The sequence below is a fragment of the Mobula birostris genome, chromosome 32 (assembly GCF_030028105.1).
Source record: "Mobula birostris isolate sMobBir1 chromosome 32, sMobBir1.hap1, whole genome shotgun sequence".
NCBI classification, from domain to species: domain Eukaryota; kingdom Metazoa; phylum Chordata; class Chondrichthyes; order Myliobatiformes; family Myliobatidae; genus Mobula; species Mobula birostris.
This window is the reverse complement of record NC_092401.1, coordinates 6,863,596-6,888,063: the sequence shown is the minus strand read 5'-3', so window position 1 is coordinate 6,888,063 and position 24,468 is coordinate 6,863,596. Positions and strand designations below refer to the sequence as shown.

The 24,468-nt window shown below is 44.0% G+C and overlaps 2 protein-coding genes across 2 annotated transcripts; both read right to left on the bottom strand.

The window, feature by feature from the left end:
- Positions 1-5,593: 5,593 nt before the first annotated feature.
- LOC140191016 (F-box/LRR-repeat protein 12-like) lies at positions 5,594-8,813 on the bottom strand. The gene is made up of 3 exons (XM_072248053.1): positions 8,578-8,813; positions 7,525-7,597; positions 5,594-7,099 (listed from the first exon to the last, which is right to left on the bottom strand). The coding sequence occupies exons 1-3, from the start codon at positions 8,715-8,717 to the stop codon at positions 6,287-6,289; spliced, it is 1,026 nt and encodes a 341-aa protein (XP_072104154.1). The 5' UTR covers positions 8,718-8,813; the 3' UTR covers positions 5,594-6,286.
- A 567-nt stretch (positions 8,814-9,380) lies between these two features.
- Positions 9,381-23,051, bottom strand: fdx2 (ferredoxin 2). The gene is made up of 5 exons (XM_072248109.1): positions 22,880-23,051; positions 21,460-21,511; positions 18,026-18,132; positions 14,635-14,722; positions 9,381-11,969 (listed from the first exon to the last, which is right to left on the bottom strand). Exons 1-5 carry the CDS (start codon positions 23,034-23,036, stop codon positions 11,813-11,815), a joined length of 561 nt encoding a protein of 186 aa, XP_072104210.1. The 5' UTR covers positions 23,037-23,051; the 3' UTR covers positions 9,381-11,812.
- Between the last annotated feature and the right edge of the window lie 1,417 nt (positions 23,052-24,468).

The following is a 24,468-nucleotide window of genomic DNA, read 5'->3' as shown; positions in this document are numbered from 1 at the left end:
AGGGAACAAACTACATAGTTGTGTAGTTGACAGAAGTACCTTGAAATCTAAACCCGATAGTTATTACAACACGCTATGTGAATAGGAATTTGGCAAGCTTTGCTGGGCCGAATGGCCTGTTCTTAGCAAAAACTTTCTAAATGTTCTTAAATTCCACCTGCCTTCCAGATTTCCATGGGACTCATTGGCAGCCTTAGGGCCCAATCAATGGCAGTAAGAACAAGTTATCGTCAACCCTAGGGGACTGCTACTGCCAATGCAAAATAACAAGTTTACATGCTTTCCGTTAAGAACGTGAAGACTGTATATTGCTGACACAAAAACTGGACAAGTGGAAGTGTACAAACAGATGTACGGGCAGTGCAACAAGACATTGAAGGCTGGGAATTAAATGAGCTATTTTCAGGTTGGCAGGATTTTACTAATGAAAAGCTTTAATGAACTTAGCTGCGCTCTGAATGATTTATCTATATTGATGACTTCATTGATGGGACTGAGTATAACACTTTCACATTCACTGTTACAAATCGGGTGCAAAATAACTGTAGGTAGGTTATTATTATGCTTTATTCATTTTAATATCTTCAAACTCAGGGGCTCCGATATTCTACCTAGTCACGTAGTGAAAAATAAATATTGAAAGAACGATCCGCAAACATGAAAGAAAGCAAAAATAAAACCTGTCAAGAAAGAAAATAATAAAGGGCTTTGAGGAGTTTCAAATGGGAACAATAACTGGCTTCTAAAATTGGTGAACTCATTGTTCAGTATGGTAGACCATAATATCCCTCATCGAAAGGCTTAATTGAGTTTTGTTGGAGCTGTGCAGAGAAGACAGAAAGAACACAGGACAAAAAAAAGTCATGGCAACAGCCCACCCTCTTTTATTACCCAAAGTGGTAACTTGGCATGAGAAAGAAAAAGACACAAGCAATTATACAGTGGGAAGGAGAGTCACCAACCAAGGATGGTGTTGTTTTCACCAAGAATGGTTTGGTACTGACCAGGAGCAACATTACCTTTTGGACTAGGAATTGTAGAATTTTTTATTGCTAACTTCAACAGCAAATAAAGATTTAGACCGGCATCTTCTACGGCAAAATTCTATGAATTAAGGAGACAAGTACAGTGCATTCTGGTTAATTGGGTCATCGGTTAATCGGGCAGCCATTTATATGGGACAACCCTTAAAGAACAAACACTAATTGAGAAATTAGCCGAGATTCCCCTCATTTATTTGGAACACTGCCACATAATTGGAACAGGAGTCTTGCTGAACCATTTCTAACTAGCGTCAGTCGTGTGAACTTGTGTGGCCGTTAGACACTACACAGTGCTTAGAGCAATACCGTCAGTTGCGTGTGTTTGTGTTCAAAAAGTAATGATAACCTATCATTACGTGACAGAAATGGACACACCTTTGCAATATTTCCTAAGTGTAGAAATCCTGCCCTGATCACTTCATGTAGGATTTAAAATTCAAATCTGAATCAAGTTTGCCGATGACACAAAATTAGAGGGGTGAGTTGATAACATTCAGGCAGCAGAATCAAGACAGCTAAATCCAGACAGAATATAGATGTGAGCAGATGAATGACAGATGAAATTTAATATAAGTAAATGTAAAAAGTCACATATAGGAAGTAAAAATATTAAAACGAAATATACCTGGGATCTTTGGTATGTCACCAAAAACTCATAAATTTCTACAAATGTACTGTAGAGAGCATTCTAACTGGCTGCATCACCGTCTGGTATGGGGCGGATGGGGTGGTGGAGGGGACCACTGCACAGGATCACATTAAGCTGCAGAGATTGTAGATTTAGTCATCTCCATCACGAGCACTATCCTCCGTGGTATTCAGGTCATCTTCAAGGAGCAATGCCTCAAAAAGGCATCATTTATCATTAAAGACCCCCACTCATCAAGGTCATGCCTTGTTCTCATTGCTACCATCAGGAAGGAGGTACAGGTGTGTGAACACACACACTCAGTGATTCAGGAACAGCTTCTTCCCCTCTGCCATCCGATTTCTGAATGGAATGAGCCCGTGAACACTACCTCTTTTTTAAAAATTTCTGTTTTCTATTTAACTATTAACTTAACTATTTTATATACACTGTAATTGTTTTTTCTTCTCATTATGTATTGCATTGTACTGCTACCGCAAAGGTAAACTTCGCAACGTATACCAGTGATATTAAACCTGATTCTGCTGCCCTTACAGTACCTACCCACACAACTATTTTCACGTTTTACCACCTCATTTTCTAAATTTAAAATATATTGTAGGATTTTAGAGCTATTTTACGAACCATTGTGTATCATGTCAAATCAAAAGAGAAATTCCAAAACCTGTCAACAATTTACTAAAAGCTAAAAACCAAAATCAAGAGCCTGAAAAAGTATTCATCCCCTTTGTAATTACTACACTAACTTTCCACAGGTGTAATACTGTATTTACTAAATTTCATGATGTAGAAAATTGGAGGATCACCTGTTTTCAATGAATTCATACAAATAAATACCCCCTCTCTCTGCAAGGTCCAACAGTATGGTAGATTTTTAATAGACCAAACCAAAATGAAGACAAAAGAGCATTCAAGACAAGTGAAGGAGATGATAATAGAGAAGCACAAACTGGGGAAGGGTACAAGACCATCTCAAAGGCACTGAACATACCTCGGAGCTCAGTCTGCCTCCCTAAGCTCAGCCACTGGAGAAGAATGGCACTTGTAACAGAGACTATTGTAACGCCAAGTCACTTGAAGTGAGCTGCAGAACTCAGTGGCTACCAACTGGAGATGAAGTTTATGGCTCCACCATTTCTAAGGCCTTACACAATTTTTTTTTGTGGAAGAATAGCAAGAAAGAAGCCCTGGCTAAAAAACAAACATATCTTCCTAGTAAAGACTTTGGAAAGCATCACTTGAAAATACTCTAAAGATGTGGAAGACAGTCTTCAGGTCATATGAGACTAAGGTGGAACATTTTGGTCTCAACACTACGTGGTACATATGGCATAATTCTAAAACTGCATGTCAACCAGATAACACCATCTCTACTGTAAAGTATGGTGGAGATAGCATCATGCTATAGGGATGCATTTCAGCAGCAGGGACTGGACATCCTGTCAGGATTGATGGGAAGAGGAATGCTGCTAAATACAGAGAGTTCCAGATCTAAACCTGTTCGCCTCTGCCCGAAAGCTTAAGCTGGGGAGGAAGTTTGTCTTTCAGCAGGACACTGACCCAAAACACTCTGCCAGAACAACAATGGAATGCAGAAAATTGATATCCTTGAGTGGCCCAGTCAGAGTCCAGACCTAACCAGAATAAATATTTCTGCCTGAACCTCAAGATTGCTGTCCGTCTTCACTCACCAACTAACCCGGCATAGCATGAGCAATTTTGCAAGGAGGAATGGGCAAATCTTGCTTCATCATGTTGTGCAAAGCAAATATAGACTTATTCAAAAAGACAACTGGCTGTAATAGCTGCGATCAGTGGTTCAGCTAAGCACTGAGGAAAGGGGGATGAATACTTTTGAACTACTCACATTTCAGTTTTTGAAATTTTAGTTTTTTGTGGTTTACAATTTCCCCCTTTTCTGGCCTCTACTGTAAAAAGAGGAGCATGTTATTCACAAATAAAACTTCTCAGTTAAATTGACCGACCTGTGCGTAAAGGACTGGGGTCTGAATACATTTTCAAGGCACTGTATATTTACATTCTCAAACACTAAAACTCAGACTAATTAAATATAATTGTTCATGTCAAGTGACAGGATGGAATCTGAATGATTTTGATTTCTTAAGTAATATTATTCATCAAACTATGTTTTATGCTTTACCAGAAAGCACAAATAAACGGAACTCCAGTCTCGAGTGTGACCTGTACCACTGCAAGGCTATTCTTGAACTCTACTGGGGGTTGTGGTGGAGCTTGGAGTGGGATTGCTAGCAAGGCTGGCGAACATAAATGAAAGATGGACAAAGCATAAAATTGAAATCTTTATTTCTCCTCTGGTGCTTTTACCAAGACAGATTACAACTCTAGAAACAAACTGGTAACCATAGGAACTGCATAATTGTAAAGCACTCCACAAACCAAGGTACCAGAACAAAAATAAACTGCTTCAACAAATGCAGCAGTGTCATGTAACAGCTTGAAACATTGTGAAGTCTTTGAAGCAAAACCTTCCTAATACTGTTCAGATTGAGTCAGTAAATTGAAATATAAATTGAAATAAATTAACAGGAAAATGAAGACGCTGCTTTTGGCAGTGGTCTGAACAGGCAGGAAGCAGCATTAGATTCCCCAAAATTCATTATACTTTTCACCTTCTTCATTTCCCTCATGTCTTTCTGTCAAAAGATTCACTTCCCCATAAACTCCCTCTGGTGCTCTATCCCTTCCCTTTCTTCCATGGCCTTCAATCCTCTCGTCTCAGATTTCCCCCCCTCCTGCTCTCTCTCTCTCACCAACTTTCCAGCTCTTTACTTCACCCTCTGCCCCCCTCCCGGTTTCACCTATCACCTACCACCTTGTACTTCTTCCTCCCCTCCCCCTCCCCCCTTTCTCACTTTGACTTCTCCCCTTCCTTTCCAATCCTCAAGAAGGGTCTCAGCCCGAAATATCGACCGTTCACTCCTATCCATAGATGCCGCCTGGCCTGCTGAGCTCCTCCAGCATTTTGTGTGTGTTGCTTCGGATTTCCAGCATCTGCAGGTTTTCTTGTTTGTGACTTGCTAACCTGGCTTGTTTATAGTTTTTATTTTCTTGCTTTCCCATTTTGTTTCAGTCAATTGTGATAAGCAAAGAGACACAGGTGTCCTCTGTGTTGTCAGATGTGAGGGAAACAAGCGGGGGAGAGGTACCAGGTTCAAGGCCACAGCATGGTCACAACTCTGCCCCGGCTGCTGGTAATGGTTCTTTGGGGGAAAGGGGTAATGAGTGGGTCAGCTCCGAGATGTTTGCAGAACCAGGGGAGATAGAGGTAGCAGAAGATGGCATTAAATATTACAATGAATGCTGTGGGGAATTAGGAGGACATTAGATTAGTAAGTGGAATCTATTTCTGTACAGTATGGACCATTACAGAGCAGAGTAACATCAGTGTCAAAAGAGCAGAGCACATGGATGGTCACGAGAAAGAATGGGTTCAAGCTTCTCAGTATCAAGCCTTACGACACTCTGCCGTAACCTGCAGATGGCACAGAAGTGAGTTAAGGCACAGAGGGGCTGGAGCTGTGCACCAACATTTAGAACGTGGAAACTCATGCCAGGTTCGGGGGTAATCAGTCCATAGACGGAAGAGAGAAATTCAGAGGCAGATGTTTTTGCAACACCACTAACCTGTCACACAGGTGTAAAGTCCTACTGTCCCACTCTCTCTCCTATTTAAATATTAAACTCTACCTTAAATTATGTAACTGACTTTGCTTCAATCACTCCTTGCAACAAGCCATCCTGCCCTAAAATTATCCTCAATGTAAAGAAACATTTCGGAAGCATTTCTCACGGATAAACCACAAATGGCCAATGCACTCAATCAAAGGGGACATCAGTTACCAGGAAATAGAGAAATATGTAAATTGTTACAAATGATAAAGTTTATTTTTCAAAATGCACAAACAGAGCTCTCAAATAAAGTTACCAGCTGAATGAGTGTGACATTTAATGAACAATTTAAGTATTCTTCATGGGCCACCGGCAAACCGTGAGCCATTTGATTAGCCCCCACGCCACTGCTCAGCACAGCAGTCCAGGGTTTGTGCATTTGGCTGCTGACAATCTTGCAGTGTAATTCAGTTCGCGTTCCATCTCTCTGCTTTTCCTCCTTGTAATGTGCTCAGCTCTGTGCTGGCTTCCGCAGTCCCAGCAACTCAAAACCATTGGCACACAATCCGAAAGACAGAGCCACAGTGAGCACCAGGTCCTGCTTGCCTTGACGTCAGCGACCAAACAGCTTCCTAGATCACCCCTGTTCAGCAGTTTCTATCTGCCTCATCCGAACCCACTCCGAGTTAAACTCCCACATTATTCGTTCAGGGTACTAACTCTCCCTCACACTAGAGAGGTGTCACGGGTACCAGACTGGGAGATGAGTGGTTCAGCAGCGAGCTTCTGTCCATTCAAACACTATGCTTTTTGGGACCTGACCGACCGCACAAAATCCATGCAAGAGAATAAAGAACAGCTCAGGTTGTGTAGTGCAGTTGGCAAGCTCCCAATCCTCCCGACAAAGCCAAAGCACTACCAGGGTGAAAAATACAACCCGCGGTTAAAACTTAGGCACAGAATCTATGGCAGGGAAATCGTTGGTAACGGTGCAGTTCGGCAAGCTCTGTCGGATTCTCTGCAGGTCCCCCTCGGAGTAGGGATTCCCATTCAGGTTGAGTTTTGCCAGGGATGGAAGGCCGGTGCAGACGGCCAAGAGCTTCTCAACAGTGATCTGGTCACAGTACTCGAAGCAGAGGGACTGCAGTGAGCGCAGGTCACCGAGACAGGCCAGGCCCGCGTCGGTCATAGAACAGAAGTTCGTGAGGTCCAAAGTGCGGAGCTGTGTCAGATGCCGAGCGATGTGGCGCAGTGACTCGTCGGAGATGTTGCAGCCGTGAAGCTTGAGGTGGACTACCTCAGACAGGCACTCAGCTGACTTCTCGATGCCCGAGTCAGTGACTCTGTACGTGCCCGACAGGATCAGTACCTTCAGTGCTGTACGGGACGCAAGGTTCTGCAGGTGCTGGTCTGAGAAGTTGGGGACATTGTCCACTTCCAGGTTCTTGATGCGAGGCGGCACACGGGTCCCATTGGCAGCAGCCGCAGCCCTGAACCAGTGCAAGGGAATCTCGCAATGTGTCAGCTCCAGGCTGAGCAGCGAAGGGGGCAGGCATTCATAATTAATGCCCCGCAGGTTCATTTCAATCAGCCGCAGCTCAGTCAGGTTGGGACAGCGTTTTCCGATCTCCAACAGCAAGGCTTCAGTTAGTGACTCATTCTTCTTGACAGAGTGGAGGACACCTTTGATTCTCAGGGTCCTCAGAGTTCCACCCAGGTAATGTCTGACCAGGTGCCAGAGTATCCTTGAGTTTACCTGAAAGAACAGAATCAAATCACAAGTAATCACACAACAGACACGCTGACTGATGAGACACCAACATTTTCTCGATTGTTACATGCAGTGTCGGCCCTGGGCATCTGAGGGCTGCCTTGATTGGGCCAGTATCGGGAAAGTATTTTCTGGGATCAGGGAACCCAGACTGTTCAAGATGAAGCTAAAAAGCACTTCATCATTCGGGCAATGAGACATGATATGACGTTTAAAAGGTGCTGCAATTATATTTACAATGATGTTTGCATACTGCAAAATAACCCCTTAACTTGGACACTGCATGAAATCTTTTAAATTTGGTAGCCTCCTTTCACTACTGAACCATTCAGCAAACCTACAAATTATTTCTCTCAAAATTTCTTACACAAAATTTCAATGCCAAAGTTTTATAGAAATAAATACCTTACCTTGTATGGGGTTAAATTAACATCTTTCCAGAGTCCTTTGTCATAAGCTAATCTTCTCCATCTTTTGCAAACTCTGAGGAAACATAAAGATCTCTCCTAAATTACTCATCACAATCAGACTGTCTTGAAGTTAAAATCCCAATTTATTCCTAGCTAGGTCAGGAGATATATCCTAGACCCAAGGTTAACACTGTCCACCTTCATCCCACTTCCCAGCAACTTCCCAGTTGTCCTTCCCACAACCAAGATCTAAACACTCAGTACCAGCCCCAACCACCTATCTTCTCCTGGGGGTTCACTTACTTAATTCTCCATCATCCTTGTTCATGAGGAGGCAGGTTTGATGCCCCAGTCTTTACATTCGCTAGAGGATTGGGCCAGACTCTCCACTCCATAGCTCCTGTCTCTACCCTGACTGCCATATTTGTAACACTTTTCTCCCCTCCCAAAAGATCTTTACCTTCTACAGGGGGATGAGACGTGGTCAACCCCCTCCCCCCAAACCAGTACACTCTGGTAATGTTTTTCCTCTCTCATGGGCAAACCGGTCTTTACACCTCACCCGCATTGGAAACAAGCTACCACTTTACTGTTCTCTGCCAGCCGGTGTCTCCTTCCCCAATCTGATCTGGACGACTTCTCTTTCTCCTCACCCTTGACGTGACTCCCCCACCCCCCAGCAAGCCGGTTTCCCCCCATCTCCCCGTGGGAGCTACCTCTGCATCGGGCGCACCACCAACCAACCCCAACTCTCACGGACGGGGCCTGTCGCAACTCCTCCAGCCGCCCGCCCCCTCCCACCTTCCCGGCGGCGGCTCTATTTCCTGCCCCGACACCCACCTCCATTCCCCCTTCCTCCAACCTTCCCTGGTGCACTAGCCCTGACAGCTACCACCCTGCCTTCCCTTCCCTCAGGAATGAGGGAAACTAGGCCTCTCACCCCCCCCTCCTCTGTCTCTCTCGCCCCCTCCCTTCCTCCGCACCCCCATTCCGGGCGGACCCACATCTCCTACTTCCACCGCCAGCTCCCGCTCGGCCCCGCCAGCTCAGTACCTGCTGATGCGGAGCAGGTCCCGGGTGGACAAGTAGGACAGGATCTCCACTAGCACGTTCTCGGGCAGCGAGTTCAGCGTCGCATTTTCGAATAACACCGCAGCCATTTTCAGCCGGAGACACAAAGTGGACGACAACATCCGCCTTCCGGAGAAGGGCCCAAATCCCGCCCCGCCGCCGGCCTCCCTGAACTGCGCCGCCAGCCGGCTCGGATCCACAGAGCCCCGCCGTCGGCCGGGAACCGTAGCGCCCCCCACCGGTCCGGAGTAATGGAGCTCTTCGTGATTCAAGATGGTTTAATATTATTTTCAGCACACAGGTGGAAAGGAGCACGAAATAATTGTTACTTCAGATCCGATGCAGAACAAATTAAAAAACACAATAAGATAAAGAATACAATAATAAAAACACAAGAAATACAAATACGTAAGATAGCCTATATACATAAATTGTATGTGCATAAAGTGACGCTAGGTTCAGGAGTGTGCAGATAAGGTGACTTTGACAGGAAACGATTAACTAGTGATGCTTGGGGTTATGGTGGGGTTAGTGGGTGTAAGTATTTATTATCCTTACTGCTTGGGGAAAGTAGCTGTTTTTGAGTCTGGTGGTCCTGGCAGGAATGCTGCTTGGCTCCTCCTGGATGCAAATGGGACACACAGTCCAAAGGCTGAGATCCCTTCATGCCATTGCTGGCCTTTTTACAGCTTCTTCCTGTATTTTTGTCCTCGATGGTGGGAAGACAGGACGCGTTGGGCAGTTTTGACTAACCTTTGCAGAGCCTTCCTGTCCACGGCAGTGCAGTTTCTGTACAATACACTGCGGATGCTCTCTACTGCGCAGCTGTAGAGGGTCATGACTATTGATGTGCATTGTCTAGCTCTCTTCAGCCTCCTCAGAAAGTAGAGGCTGTTGTGACTGTGATCAAAATCACCCCGTGAGATACTGAAGCTGGTGCTATACAAGTCTTTATTCATCATAACAAGCAGGCACTCCTCTATACACCCTCTCAGTAGAGTGTCACAAACTCATTTTTATGCCCTTAAGGTCAAAGGTGATTCAATACAATTTCAATAGTTACAATATCATTTATTTCAATACTTTGGGTCGACAATGTTTCCTTTGAGTTACATATCTACAGTGGGAGATGCCTCTGAATGTTCAAAAAGCCCTGTTGGGACAAACTAATTGACACAGATATTCTAAAAACAGAGAGCCAGATGCCCAAGATGAGTGCCTGTGGGAGCTGACATTCTGCGCACACAATAGATCAGCTATTGACCACAACTGTACCTGTGACCGTGTTTGATATGCTGAATGACATCATCAGCCTAGTCTGCCAGCTTGAATTCAAGTCACAATGGTGCAAATAACTCAGCCATGTTGCCTGGTTTGACGCAGGCCCAATTAACATGACCCCATTGTTTTAAAAATTGGCTGATATAGATGCAAATATATCATGGTCACCATTTTGCACACCATATCTTAGTCTGTGGGCCAGCCTGTGCTTTTATCTTTAATTTACTGCTTGCAATTTATGTTCAGCATGGAAAACTGGTTCTTATGTGAGTATAGCAGGTATGAATCCAGATAACTCCAGAATACTCCAGCAGTGGTGTTGGTGAGCTTTCTTGTCTGTGTAGGATGTGTTGTGGGACCATGAGAGGCTGTACGAGATGTGCAGTCCCAGGAGTGTGAAACTGATCGGTTTCCACTGCTGTGCCGCCGACGTAAAGTGAGGTGTGCATCGTGCAAGTTCTCCTCCAGCCAGTAACCAGCTCCTTTGCCTTGTTGACATTAAGGAAGAGGTTATTTGCCTGTCACCAGGCCTTGAGCTCTTCCACCTTCTCTCTATAGGATGTCTCACTCATTGTTGTTGATGAGGCCCACCACTGTCGTATCATCAGCAAACCTGACAATATGATTACTTAGGGTGTATGGCCGTGCATCATGTGTGAGAAGATTAACAGTGGTAGGCTCAGGCCACAGCCTGGGGGTGGGGGGGGCAGGTAGCGAGTTCCTCATACTTTACCCAGAAGGTGTCATTGACAATTCATAACTACCCATTGCAGATAAATTAGCCAAAGACCTCGGGCCCATTTTAGCTTTGTTCTACTGTTTGATGGGGGCTGCTATTCTTTGTTCTGCCCACAATTATTCCAACTCTGCATAACATGTGATGAGACCGTGTCCACATTTCAGATGCTGAGACCACACCAAGAGCTTTCTCTTTACCGATCAATGACGGCAAAGGCTGATTTCAGCCTCGGCAAGATTCAAGGACAGGCATGTTTCACACGAGTGACAAGGTGAGTCTACGTTTATTGTTGATACTTAACTCCCGCAAAGTGATTTATAAAATAATGTGCCCAAAGTTTAATTCCCAATGTTTAAGATCCTGCCACATCTGCAAACATACAAAAATAATACAACTCAGAGTAACAGGAACAAAATCACAACATTGCATTGAGTTACTGCAGCAGATATTTAAAGTAATCGACGTGTCTATCGAATTGCAGTAGTCTAGACGCTGACTGTGTTGATCAAACACCGACAAGATGAGTCTGTACTTGTGCAGTTCCAGTAACACAAACTGCCCGAGACAAGGCACTAGCCGACAGACAGAGATGTGCACAAATGTAAGGGTTATTCACAAAGCCATATCAATAAAACATTAGGGGAGCATACTAAAATATGACTAGTTCAAAAATATTTTAATGCACAGCGTTAACTTGTTTTACTAGCCCCACAGGTAGAAATGAGAGCAGGAAATTGCAACCGTCGCATGGGAGTCATCCAAAAATACAACAGATAAAAAATATAAATGAGGTGAATATAGGTAAAAGATGTGCATTCCACAGCTGTTTAACTGAATGATCAATACAGAGGACACGAACACTAGGCGGACCAAAAAAACACAGGAGGGAAGAGAGAGAGTGAAAAACACATGGCAAAGACAGACAAAAATGACCGCATGTACTATTCCGTTCAAATCCCGTCATCCATTGAGCAAAGGCACATCAACAAGGTGAAGCAGAGACCAACGAGAGGAATGCACCCCTCCCTGAGGTAGCCTGTCCTCTACCTTCTCTCCAGTCCAAGTTTTCCACTGGCTCCTGATGTCCACTCACTCTGGCGTAGCGGTGGTGGCACCACCCGTCCTCACGTTGTGCATTGGCAGCGTTGCTGGGATGAGCTGGCATTCAGCACCCCGAGTACCTTGGTCACCCACCCATCAGTGGGGTTTTGGCACATGCCCATCCACGTAGAAGTTCCTGGTGATTTTAGGCAGCGTTAACTCCATGCCATCCAGTTCTTCAGTGAGGATGATCTGACATCCCAGCCGGGAGTTGAGCTGTAGGACAGGTGCCATGTCCAGCATGTCTTCCTCCCTGGAAACAAACACATTAATTTCAATGTCTTCCCTCTTTGCAAACTCTGGTGCATCTGTAAAACTGTCACAAAATATCTGACCATATTTTGGATGCATTTTGCCGTAACTTCCTACCCTCCGTGATGAGAGAAACGGACTGTTTCATCATCACATTTTAATTACATTCTTACTGCAGTAGAATTCGTTGTCTCTTCCCACCACCCTTGCAACTCTAGTTTAACCCCACTAGCAAACCTTCCGCCTAGGATACTGGTCCCTCCCCCCGTCAGGAGCAAACTGCTCCATTTCCTAGAAGAGAGCCCAATGATATAAAATCTGAAGGCCTTGCTCCTGCATCATTTCTTTAGCCACGTGTTAAGCTATATTATCTTCCTATCTCTAGACTCACTAGCATGTGGCATGGGTAGCAATCCTGAGATCACCGTCCTGAAGGTTCTATCCTTCAACCTAGCAATCAACTCTCTGAACTCACTTTACAGGACCTCGTCACCATTCCTGTCCACCTTATTGGTACCAAAGAGGGTCACAACCTTTGGCTGTTCACCTTAGCCTTTCAGAATGCTATAGGTGCTGGTCCTGACACCTGGAGGCAACATACCACCCAGGAATGTTGTTCTCATCCACAGAACCTCCTACACGTTCCCCTAATCAATTCATAATGAAAGTATTCGATCTCCCTTCTTTGTACTGAAAGCAAAGAGGATGCACTAGGCAGCAGTGATGTTTTCTTGCTTTAGGAGAAACACACACCAGCTTTGATTTACCTCCAAATTATTTTAAATTTATAAGGTATATGGAGCCCGATATATGGAGTCCAAATTTAAAAATTTATGGAGGAATTTAAGGCGGGCGGTTATATGGGAGGCAGGGTTTAAGGGTCGGCACAAAACGTGGGCCGAAGGGCCTGTGCTGTACTATTCTATGTAAATTGAGCTAATGTTCTGCATTACTGTTAAATCGACTTACTGTCAAATAACTGTTTCCCAGCTTTTCAACCACAAGATACAGGAGCAGAATTAACCCTTTCAGCCCATCGAGCCTGCTCTGCCATTGAATCAAAACTTATTTTCCTTACAACCTCATTCTCCCATCTACTCCCTTATGAATTAAGAACTTATCAACCTCTGTCTCAGATACACACAATGGTTTGGCCTCCACAGCCCTCAGTGACAAAGAATTCAACAGATTCACCACTCTCTGGCTGAAGAAATTCCTCCTCACCTCAGTTTTAAAGGGACGTTCACTTGATTCTGAGGCTGTGCCCTCAGTTCCTAGACCCTTCTACTGATGGAAATGTCTTCTCCAGATCCACTCTATCCAAACCTTTTAGTATGTACATTTCAGAATTCTAGGGGTTTTGTCTCCTTCACTACTGTTAATCAACATGTTTGTTGATTACATAACTCTTAATCACTGTTTGCCTGCTTTTATTATAACTAAATTAATTTGATCGAGGTGCAAAGATGATAGTGGCACAAAGTGGAAGACCAAAGTCATTTTCCCAGACAGAAATAGCCAATATGAGAGGACATAACTTTAATATGAGGGGTTTCCAGCCTGGGGTCCATGGCATAAAAAAGGCTGGGGAACCCTTGATTTTGGGGAAAGTGTGGGGGGGATGTCAGGGGTAGGTGTTTTTATTTAAATCACACAGAGGGTAATGTGTGCATGCATTGCACTGCTATAGGTGACGGTGGAAGCAGACTCTTACATAGAAACATAGAAAATAGGTGCAGGAGTTGGCCATTCGGCCCTTCGAGCCTGCACCGCCATTTATTATGATCATGGCTGATCATCCAACTCAGAACACCGCCCCAGCCTTCCCTCCATACCCCCTGACCCCCGTAGCCACAAGGGCCATATCTAACTCGGCTTACTTACATAGGCACTTACATAGGCACATGGATGAAAGAAAAAAGGGGTTTTTATGTTCACGGTTCTAAATATAAATATAGCATGTGAATGAGGCCATTAACTGCACATTAACCATTAATGAGGCTATTAACATAACTGAAGTTACTCAGGCAACCACCTTGGGCCCACCTGTGCTCTGCCACCCTTAACAATGACTCGTGTTCAGGAAGTAACCCAGATCAGAACCCTACCTAAACAGCAGAAAGAACTCACCAGGATCAGGAGAGTTCATTATCAGAGGCGTTCAAATATCGCTTCAGAACCAGATCTAAGGTATTAGAATTGGCTTTATAATATGTTTATCTGCTCCCTTCCTGTGTAATGCATTTTGATTTTTAGAGGAGCTTGAACCACACAGTCAGGCTGTGTGGGTGACACTTCACCACTGGGAAGGAGTGGGATCACAAAACTGGGATTCCAGCATTCAAAGCTACTGGTAGATGGGTGTCATTATCCCCACACACTGTAAATACTGTAAACACATGAGATTCTGCAGATGCTGGAAACCCAGAGTAACACCCAACAAAAATGCTGGAGGAACTCAGCAGGTCAGGCAACATCTATGGAGACACATAGAGAGCCATTTCTCGGGCCTCTTTATTCCCCTCCATAGATACTGCAAATATTGCACCGTGATTCTAATTGTGAAGACTTTTTTTTAAAATGGAAGCTGTAATACGTTACATCATGAATTAGGAAGTTAGTGTGTCTATGCTGCAGAGTGTGGATATAACAAATTTTTTTTTTACCTTTCAACTGGTTCAGGGAGTTTATCGAAATGCTCTTCATCTACATAGACGTGGCAAGTAGAACATGCCAATGAAGCTTCACAAGCACCTTAAGAGGGAAAACAAATGATACATTACATTGGCTCCCTTCTCTTTTCCTTCACACCCATCACCTCCATCTGGGTCCCCTCCTCCTTCCCCTTCTTCTTTGGTCCACTCTCCTCTCCAATCAGATTCCGTCTCTTCAGACTTTACCTCTTCCACCTATCACCTCCCAGCTTCTTACTTCAAGCCCCCTCCCCCACCCACCTCTCACCTTTTTTTCACCTATCAGCTGCCAGCTTTACTTCTCCTCCACCCCTGACTTCTTACCCCCTTCCCCTCGAAGTCCTGATGAAGGGTCTCAGCCCGAAATAACGACTGTTTATTTCTCTTTATAGATGAAACCTGACTTGCTGAATTTCTCCAGATTTTCAGCATTTGCAGAATCTCTTGTTTTGGGATGTTGGGAGGAAGAGGGGCAAGGGACAGCTCACAGACATCATGTAGTCTCTCTCTCTCTCTCTCACACACACACACACACACGATTACTGATGACTGATGAGTAGTCACAGGCAGTACATTCATTGAAAAGATTTATCAGAGGGCAGACGTTCAGTGCATGGGTGAGAAGCAGCACCCACTGTCAGCTCCTGAACTGGCGTGATTACAGTAACGTTATACTGGGATGCAGATCGAATCCGCTATCTACACAGCAGCATATTTAGCGGCCTGAAGCTCACCTTGTAAGGACATGCGAGACAACGTATTTGTATTCTTCCAGAAGATAACAGGGCACATCTGCCAGCAGGATGAGTTAGACTGTGCTTTCCTCACCGTTACCTCCAGGGAAGGACAACATTGACCCTCACACCAGAATTTAGAGGAATGAGAGATTACAAGAATTCCAGGGAGTATTTCATCTTCCCGTGAAGGAACAGGGGGATCTCAGCATCCATGTCTATATAGCCCTCAAAGCTGCTGTGCAAGTTGATGAGAATGTGTATGGTGTGTTGGCCTTCATTAGTTGGAGGATTGAGGTCATGAACAATGAGGTAACGCTGCAGCTCTATAAAACTCTGGTTAGACCACACTTGGGAGTATTACGTTCAGTTCTGGTTGCCTCATTACAGAAGGATATGGAAGCTTTAGAGAGTGCAGAGAGATGTACCAGGATGCTGCCTGGATTAGTGGACATGACTTATGAGGACAGGTTGTCTGAGCTTTGGGCTTTTCTCTTTGGAGTGAAGGAGGATGAGAGGTGACTTGATGGAGGTGTACAAGACGATAAGACGGATAAATAGAGCAGACAGGCAGAGCCTTTTTCCCCAATGGCTGATATCAGACGGCATAATTTTAAGGTGATTGGAGGAACGTACAGGGGAGATGGCAGAAGCAGGTTTCTTTTACAGAGAGTGACTGTCATGCACTGCCCGTGGTGGTGGTAGAGGCCAATGCATTAATGGCATTTAAAAGACTCTTAGAAAGGTACATGGATTAAAAGAAAAATGTAGGGCTATGTGGGAGGAAAGGGTTAGGTGGATATTAAATTCAGTTTAATGGGCTGCAAGGCTTGTACTGTTCAATGCCCTATGTTAACCAAACCTTGTTGTGGAAGCATATTTCACATAAATTGCCTGCACATAACTGTTTAATAACTACCTCTATTGGGTAAGTGTGGGGAAATTCAGATCAGGTATATCATAACGCTTTTAGCAAAGTGTGAAAGAATTTGAGTAAAGAAAGTATACTGAAGATTAGTAACACAAAAGATTCTGCAGATGCTGGAAATCCAGAGCAACACACACAAAATGCTGGAGGAACTCAGCAGGCCAGGGAGCATCAATAGAAATGAATAAACAGTCGACTTTTGAGTCAAGACCCTTTTTTGGCTTTGTGGCAAAGTTTGCGGACCATACGCAGCTAGGCGGAGGGGTAGGTAGTGCTGAGGAAGCAACGCCATTGCGGCAGGACCTGGACAAATTGAAAGAATGGGGGAAATAAAAATGGAAGACGGAATACAGCATTGGGAAATGTAGGATAATGCATTTTGGAAAAAGGAACAATAGTGCCGAGTGTTATCAAAATGGAGAGAAGGTTCAAACATCAAGAGGTGCAGAGGGACCTAGGAGTCCTCATACAAGACTCCCAGAAGGCAAATGCAATGTTGGCATTTATTTCAAGGGGAATAGAATATAAAAGCAAGGAGATAATGCTGATGCTTTATAAGATACTAGTCAGGCCGCAGTTGCAATATTGGCAAGTTTTGGGCCCCATACTGTATCTCAGAAAGGAATTTTTTTTAGCCAGACAGTAGTGAATCTGTGGAATATTCTGCCACAGACTGCAGTGGAGTCCAAGTCTGTGGGTATACTTAAAGCAGAAGTTGATCATTTCCTAATTGGTCAGGGCATCAAAGGATATGGCGACAAGACAGGTGCATGGGATTGAGTGAGATCCAGGATCAGCCATGATGAAATGGCAGAGCAGACTTAATGGACTGAATGGCCTAATGGCCTATAGTCTTCAGGATTGGAAAGAAAGGGGGAGAAGCCAGAATAAGGGGGAAGGAGTAAAAGCTGAAAAAGGTGATTGGTAAAGTCAGATGGTTGGCAAAGAAAGTATGAAGCAGGGAGGTGATAGGTGGAAAAGGTAAAGGGCTGGAGTCGAAGGAATTGGAGAGGAGAGGTGAATGGACCATGGGAGAAGGTGAAGGAGAAGCACCAGGGAGAGGAGTTAGGCAGGAGAGGAGAGAGGGCAGCCAGAGTGGGGAATGAAAGAAGAGTGAAAGGGGAAGAGGAAAAATTACTGGAAGCTAGAAAAACCGATCTTCATGCCATCAGGTTGGAGGCTACCCGGAGAGAATGACGTGTAGCTCTTTCAATCTGAGAGGCGCCCCATCGTAGCAGTAGAGGCGGCCATGGACTGACATGTTGAAATGGAAATTGGAATTAAAATGATTGACCTCCAAGAAATCCTGCTTTTTGCCAAGGTGCTTAGCGAAGTGGTCACCCAATCTGCATACCAAATTGAAGATTAGTACGTGCTTCATTGAGACTACCATCTGAAGTTCAGTGGGAGCCATTCTCACCAAAGTAAGGAGCTCAAGTCACACTCCAGAGACTTTACAAAAAGCTGGGCTGACTAACCCAGGGCAGGACTCTCGAGTTTCTTTTTGGATGGATGTTGAAGCAAAGGTCTATCCTTTCCCACTCAGGTAGGGACAAAAGATCCCCCATCATTATTAGAAGAGTTCAGTCTGGTTCTCTGAGCAATATTCCCCCCTCAACCAATGTCACTAGGTCAATGTATCAATGTCTTTGAAGAAACTGCACAAGTTAAGAATTTAGAGTTTTCTCCAATAAATACTTGCCTTCCAGATCAATCCCATGATTTTGCGCTAAGTAGAGAATATTGTCTCCTACTTTCCCCCTCACAGGTATTCTCTGCCCCGATCGGTCGATGAAAGTTACATTTACTCTGAAACAAGGAGGAAGACGGCCTGTAATTATCAGTATTTATTCATGGTCAAAGTTAACTCATGAGGTGCCACGGAAGCGTTGCAGTTATCACAGCTCGGGGCGGCAAAGTTCAATTCCTGCCTTCTCTGAAAGAAGTCCCTACATTTATATATCTGCCCATTACAGTTAACACTTGTCAATTTTCTCCTGAAGATGAATTCCTAATGGGTGACAGATTCCACGAGTTTCATCGAGCGCCTGCGATCGTAGCTGTGGCTGTGACAAACGCTTTCTCTCAGAAGTCACTTCCACAGCCACGTGTCCGCACTGCAAACTCACAGAAGGTTAGAAGCCTGGTTATGTTCCATATCATGCCCTGTTGCTGAGCTGCATCACGGCCTGGTACGGAAACACCAATGCCTTTGAACACAAAATCCTACAAAAGGTAGGGGATTCAGCCCAGTACAGCAAGGGTAAAGCCCTCCCAACCACTGAGCACATCTACATGAAACGTTGCTGTAGGAAAGCAGCATCCATCATCAGAGATTTTCACCACCCAGGCCACGCTCTTTTCCCACTGCTGCCATCAGGTAAAAAGTACAAGAGCCTGAGAACTCGCACTACCAGGTTAAAGAACAGTTACGACCCCACAACCATCAGGTTCCAGAACAAAGGGAGTCAATCTCACTCATTTGTCCTTTCACAGTTTGTCATCTAATGATCCTGTTCACAGTTATGGTTCTATGGATTTGCAAAATATGCCTGCAGGAAAATTAATTTCAGGGTTGTATACGGTGACATACAGTTGAAAGAAAAAGTTTGTGAACCCACTGCAATTACCTGGTTTTCTGCATTAATTACTCATAAAATGTGGTCTGATCTTCATCTGCCATTATAGACACAATCTGCCTAAACTAATAACACACAAACAATTGTACTTCTTCTCATCAATACAGAGTACACCGTTTAAACAATCACAGTCTAGGTTCAAAACAGTACGTGAACCCTTGTATTTAATAACTGGTAGAATCTCCTTCAGCAACAATAACCTCCACCAAATGTTTTCTGCAGCTGCTGATCAGACTTGCAGAACGGCGAGGGGGAGTTTTAAACCATTCCTCCACTCAAAATTGTTTCAGTTCATCAATATTTCTGGGATACCTCGCATGAACAGCCACAGCATCTCAATTGGGTTAAGGTCTGGCCATTCCAAAACATGGATTTTCATCTTTTTAAACCATTCTGTTGTTGATTTACTCTTGTGTTTCAGGTGATCGTCTTGCTGCATCATCCAACTTCTATTAAGCATCAGGTGATGGACCACTACCCTGACATTCTCCTGTAAAATATCTTAATACAAATTTGAATTCATTGTTCTCTCAATGACTGCAAGCTGTCCAGGCCCTGAGGCAGCAAAGCAGCCCCAAACCACGATGCTCCTTCCACCATGCTTCACAGTTGGAATGAGGTTTTGGTGTTGGTGTACAGTGCCTTATTTCCTCCACACATAGCGGTGGTGTGCATTTCTGTCAACAAGTTCAACTTTTGTCTCATCTGTCCACAGAATATTGTCCCAGCAGCATTGTGGAACATCCAGGTGGTCGTTTGCAAACTTGAGATATGCAGCAATTTTTGTTTTTTTGGAGAACAGTGGTTTCCTCTGTGGTGTCATTCCATGAGCACCGTTCTTGTTCAGTGTTTCACTTGCAGTGGACACATGAACAGATACTTTGGCAAGTTCTAGCAATTTCTGCAGGTCTTTTGCCATCACCTCCTTTAGCATTGCACCTTGTGCTCTTGGTGTGATCTTTACAGGACGCCCACTCCCAGGGAGAGCAGCAACAGTACTGTATTTCCCCTGCTTGCAGACAATTTCTCTTCCTGTGGACTGATGAACACTCAGGTCTTTGGAAATGTTTTTATAGCCTTTTCCAGCTTTCTACAATTCCTCTTCTAAGGTCCTCAGAAAGTTGTTCTGATTGAGGCTTAGTGCAAGTAAACAGTTCTTTCTTGAGAAGTAACCTGACTTCGTGCAACTTTTTTTATAAGGCAGGGCACCTCTACAACCCATACCTCCAATCTCATCTCATTGATTTGAACACCTAAACTCCCAAAAAAAATTGTAGAAAGCATCAACCCAGAGGTTCAGATACTTTTTTGAATCTAGACTGTGACTGTTAAATGGTGTGCTCAGTGTTGATGAGAAGTGCAACTGAATGTTATTAGTTTAGGCAGATTGTGTTTATCTATTATCGTGACATAGATGACAGCCAGACCACATGGCTAACACGAGGGGGCATTATTTTAAGGTAGTTGGAAGTAGTTACAGAGGGGATGTCAGGGGTAGGTTTTTCACACAGACAGTGGTGGGTGCGTGGAATGCACTGCTGGCAGCAGTGGTGGAAGCAGATACAACAGGGTCTTTTAAGAGACTCTTAAATAGGTACATGGAGCTTAAAAAAATAGAGGGCTATGCACTAGGGAAATTCCAGGCAGTGTCTGGAGTAGGTTACGTGGTCGGCACAACACTGTGGGCCGAAGGGCCTGTAATGTGCTGTGAATATCTATGTTTACATTTTATGAGCAATTAATGCAGAAAACCAGGTAATTACAAAGAATTCACTAACTTTTTCTGGCAACTGTATATAGATTCTGATAATGAAATTTACTTTGAACTTTGTACTTCAGTGTGACTTCACCACTGGGAATTATGATGAGCTCATCGTTAGTCTGCAGATCGACATCACAAGGAAGTGCACAACTCAGCATGATGAAGCACATTCAGGAGGTGGACAAGGAACTGAACTGAACTGATGGCAGTGCAGAATGCTGGCGCCCCAATGTCATTGTCATAGTCATACTTTATTGATCCCGAGGGAAATTGGGTTTTGTTACAGTTGCACCAACCAAGAATAGAGTATAAATATAGCAATATAAAACCATAAATAGTTAAATAATAATATGTAAATTATGCCAGGAAATAAGTCCAGGACCAGCCTATTGGCTCAGGGTGTCTGACCCTCCAAGGGAGGAGTTGTAAAGTTTGATGGCCACAGGCAGGAATGACCTCCTATGACGCTCAGTGTTGCATCTCGATGGAATGAGTCTCTGGCTGAATGTACTCCTGTGCCCAACCAGTACATTATGTAGTGGATGGGAGACATTGTCCAAGATGGCATGCAACTTGGACAGCATCCTTTTTTCAGACGCCACCGTCAGAGAGTCCAGTTCCATCCCCACAACATCACCAGCTTTACGAATGAGTTTGTTGATTCTGTTGGTGTCTGCTACCCTCAGCCTACTGCCCCAGCACACAACAGCAAACATGCTGGGTTTCTGTACTTACACAGCGGCAGAATTCTCAGGTTTCTGATTTGAATCCTCACACTGAGAGACATCTGGAAACAAAAAGAGGGGTCGATGTGTTTAAGCCAAGACTACTCAATGTCACACTGAAGTCACCCATCTGCCAGTTCACAACAACTTGGGAAGCAATTAAACCTCAGGTAAATGGCTTACTTCTATAGTATAGCTGAGTAAATTAAAATCAGGATATTTAATCCATTTCAATCCATAAGAACACTTTCAGCCTGTCATTTTATTAGTCCACATGGTAAAGTAATATATTAACTAAATTACTGGAGTAGTGATCCAGAGAAACAGCTCACATTCTCTCATGAAGCTAACACATTTTAATTTAATTAATCAAACGAGTCTGAAATGAGAAAATAATATCAGTACAGTACTAGTAAAAAAAAATGGATCAGCATCCTTCGGCAAGAAAATCTGCAATCCTTAACCGATCAGTGTGTAGACTCTTTATCTACCACTGAAAAGAGCCAAGCTTAGTTGTTCAGGTCAAAGACCCTTCATCAGGAATAGGAATAATTGTATTGCTCTGTTGAGAGCTGGGATAGACCCAGAGGGTTCCTTCTGTGTCATAACAAATCTGAAATATATAAATTCTGAAGGGGGTTTGATCCAAAATTAAATCCAAAAGTTTCAGATGCTGAGAATTTGAAATTAATTTTGAAAAACAGTGCCAGCGAATGCATGAGGTTTCTCTGAGTGCTCTGCTTTTCTTCCATGTAAGATGTATGGTCAGTAGCTTAATTGGTTGTTGCTGTTTGTCCCATGATTACCCTAGGGTTAAATCGGGAGTTGCTGGGCGGCACAGCGCCAAGGACCAGAAGCTGTACCTCAGTAAATAAATAAAATGCCTAACTGGTCAGGCAACATCTATGGAAAGCAATTTGTGATTGGTGTTTGGAAATGATTTTGTATTGTAACTCAGAGGACATGTTAACAATGAAAAGTAGTAATGAAAGACATTTTTAAATAATAAGTACTGCTGATATCACCCAAATGCTGCAAGGAACCTTCTGAATAATATTCAGGGGAGATCTGATTGTGAATGGATTCTGCCAAGTTATTAATTTGTGCATGTATACGTTTTAAAAGCAGTGGCAGTAACCGGGCAGGCAGTCAGAATTGCATTCCAGGGGAGACCTAGATTTAGTTGATGGGAGGTCAGGCAGGGTCGGAGACAGCAATGCTGTGCCAGTCAAAGAGACGGTCAGTGATGGGCATTCTGAAGATCACCTCAGTCAAACATGACACCAATGACATTAATAATCTGTTCCGCCTACCTTCCACACAGGGATACTATAATACACACCTTCCCCTCCCCTTCCAGCTCCCGCTTCTTCCCGCCGGTCACCGCTCCCCCACCCCCCCCCCCCAATCTGAGAGGGGTAAGTGCCCACCTGTATGGTCCGCCTTTCCGTCGAACTCACACGGCCGGAGGTGGAAGGCTTGGTGCTGAGCCAAGCAGAACCGCGACTCCGGCCGCCGGGACACGCACCAACGGGCGGCCCTCATGGCCCTTCCGAAGCATCGCCGAACCCCGATGGCCGCCGCCATGCCAGTTCCACCACGTGATCGTCGCGTCACGTCGGCTCCGCCCTCTTAAAGGGAAGGAGATGACTGGTTCTTAAAGGGAAAGACCCTTTTGGCAGTTCCTCGGGCTGAGGATAACTTGTTTCCACGCCGAGTCCTGATTAGAAGATGCCAATTTTGTTCATACGAGGTCACTGTACAATAGTGATCCTGGTCCAACAAAATTGGACAACAGACTCTCCTACAATGATTTAACATAAAGTGGTGCTAGAAAGTTTGTGAACCCTGTAGAATTTTCTCTATTTCCGCATAAATATAACCTAAAACGTGATCAGATCTTCACGCGCCCGAAAACCAGATACTGTAAAAGTGAAACCAATTAAATAAATAACACAACCATTATGATTGTTCATTTATTTGAGAAAAATCATTCAATATTACATGTATTTTTTGGAAGAAGTATGTAAACATCTGGGGTAATGCCTTCTACAAAAGCTATTTGGAGGCAGGTGTTCCAATCCATGAGGTGAGATTGTAAGTGTTGGTTGTGGAGGTACTCTGCCCTATAAAAAAGGACACACAATGGTTACTGACTGAGCCTGCTGTTCTCAAGAAAGATCTATTTATCTGCACCATGTCTCGATCAAAACAACCTTCAGAGGACCTTAGAAGAATTGTACAGGTGCATAAAACTGGAAAAGGCTACTAAAGCATTTCTAAATACCTGAGTGTTCATCGGTCCACAGAAATAGAAATTGTCTAGGAATGGAGGAAATTTAGTACTGTTGCTACTCTCCCTGGAAATATCACACCAAGATCACAACGTGCGATGCTGAAGGGGGTGACAAAGAACCCAAGGGTAACAGAAAAAGACCTGCAGAAATCTCTAGAATTTGCTAAAGTATCTGTTCTGTTCATGTCTCCACTACAAGAAAAACAGTGAACATACATGGAAGAACACCATGGAGGAAATCACTGCTCTCCAAACAAAAGAAAACATTGTTGCACACCTCAAGTTTGCAAAAGACCACTTGGATGTTCTACAATGCTTCTGAGACCATGTTCTGTGGACGGATGGGACAAAATTTGGACTTTTTGACAGAAAAGCACATGGCTATGTTCAGAGGGAAAAGGGCAATGGACACCAACACCAAAACCTCATCCCAACTGTGAAGCATGGTGGAAGGAGCATTATGATTTGGATCTGCTTTGCTGCCTCAGGACCTGGACAGCTTACAGTTGTTGAGGGAACAATTAATTCAAATTTGTATCAAGACATTTTACATGAAAATGTCATGCTAGCGGTCAGTTACCTGAAGCTTAATAGAAGTCGGATAATGCAACAAGACAATGATCCGAAACACAAGAGTGAATCAACAACAAAATGATTTTAAAAGAAGAAAATTATCGTTTTGGAATGGCCAAGTCAGAGTCCAGACCTTAACAAACTTGAGAT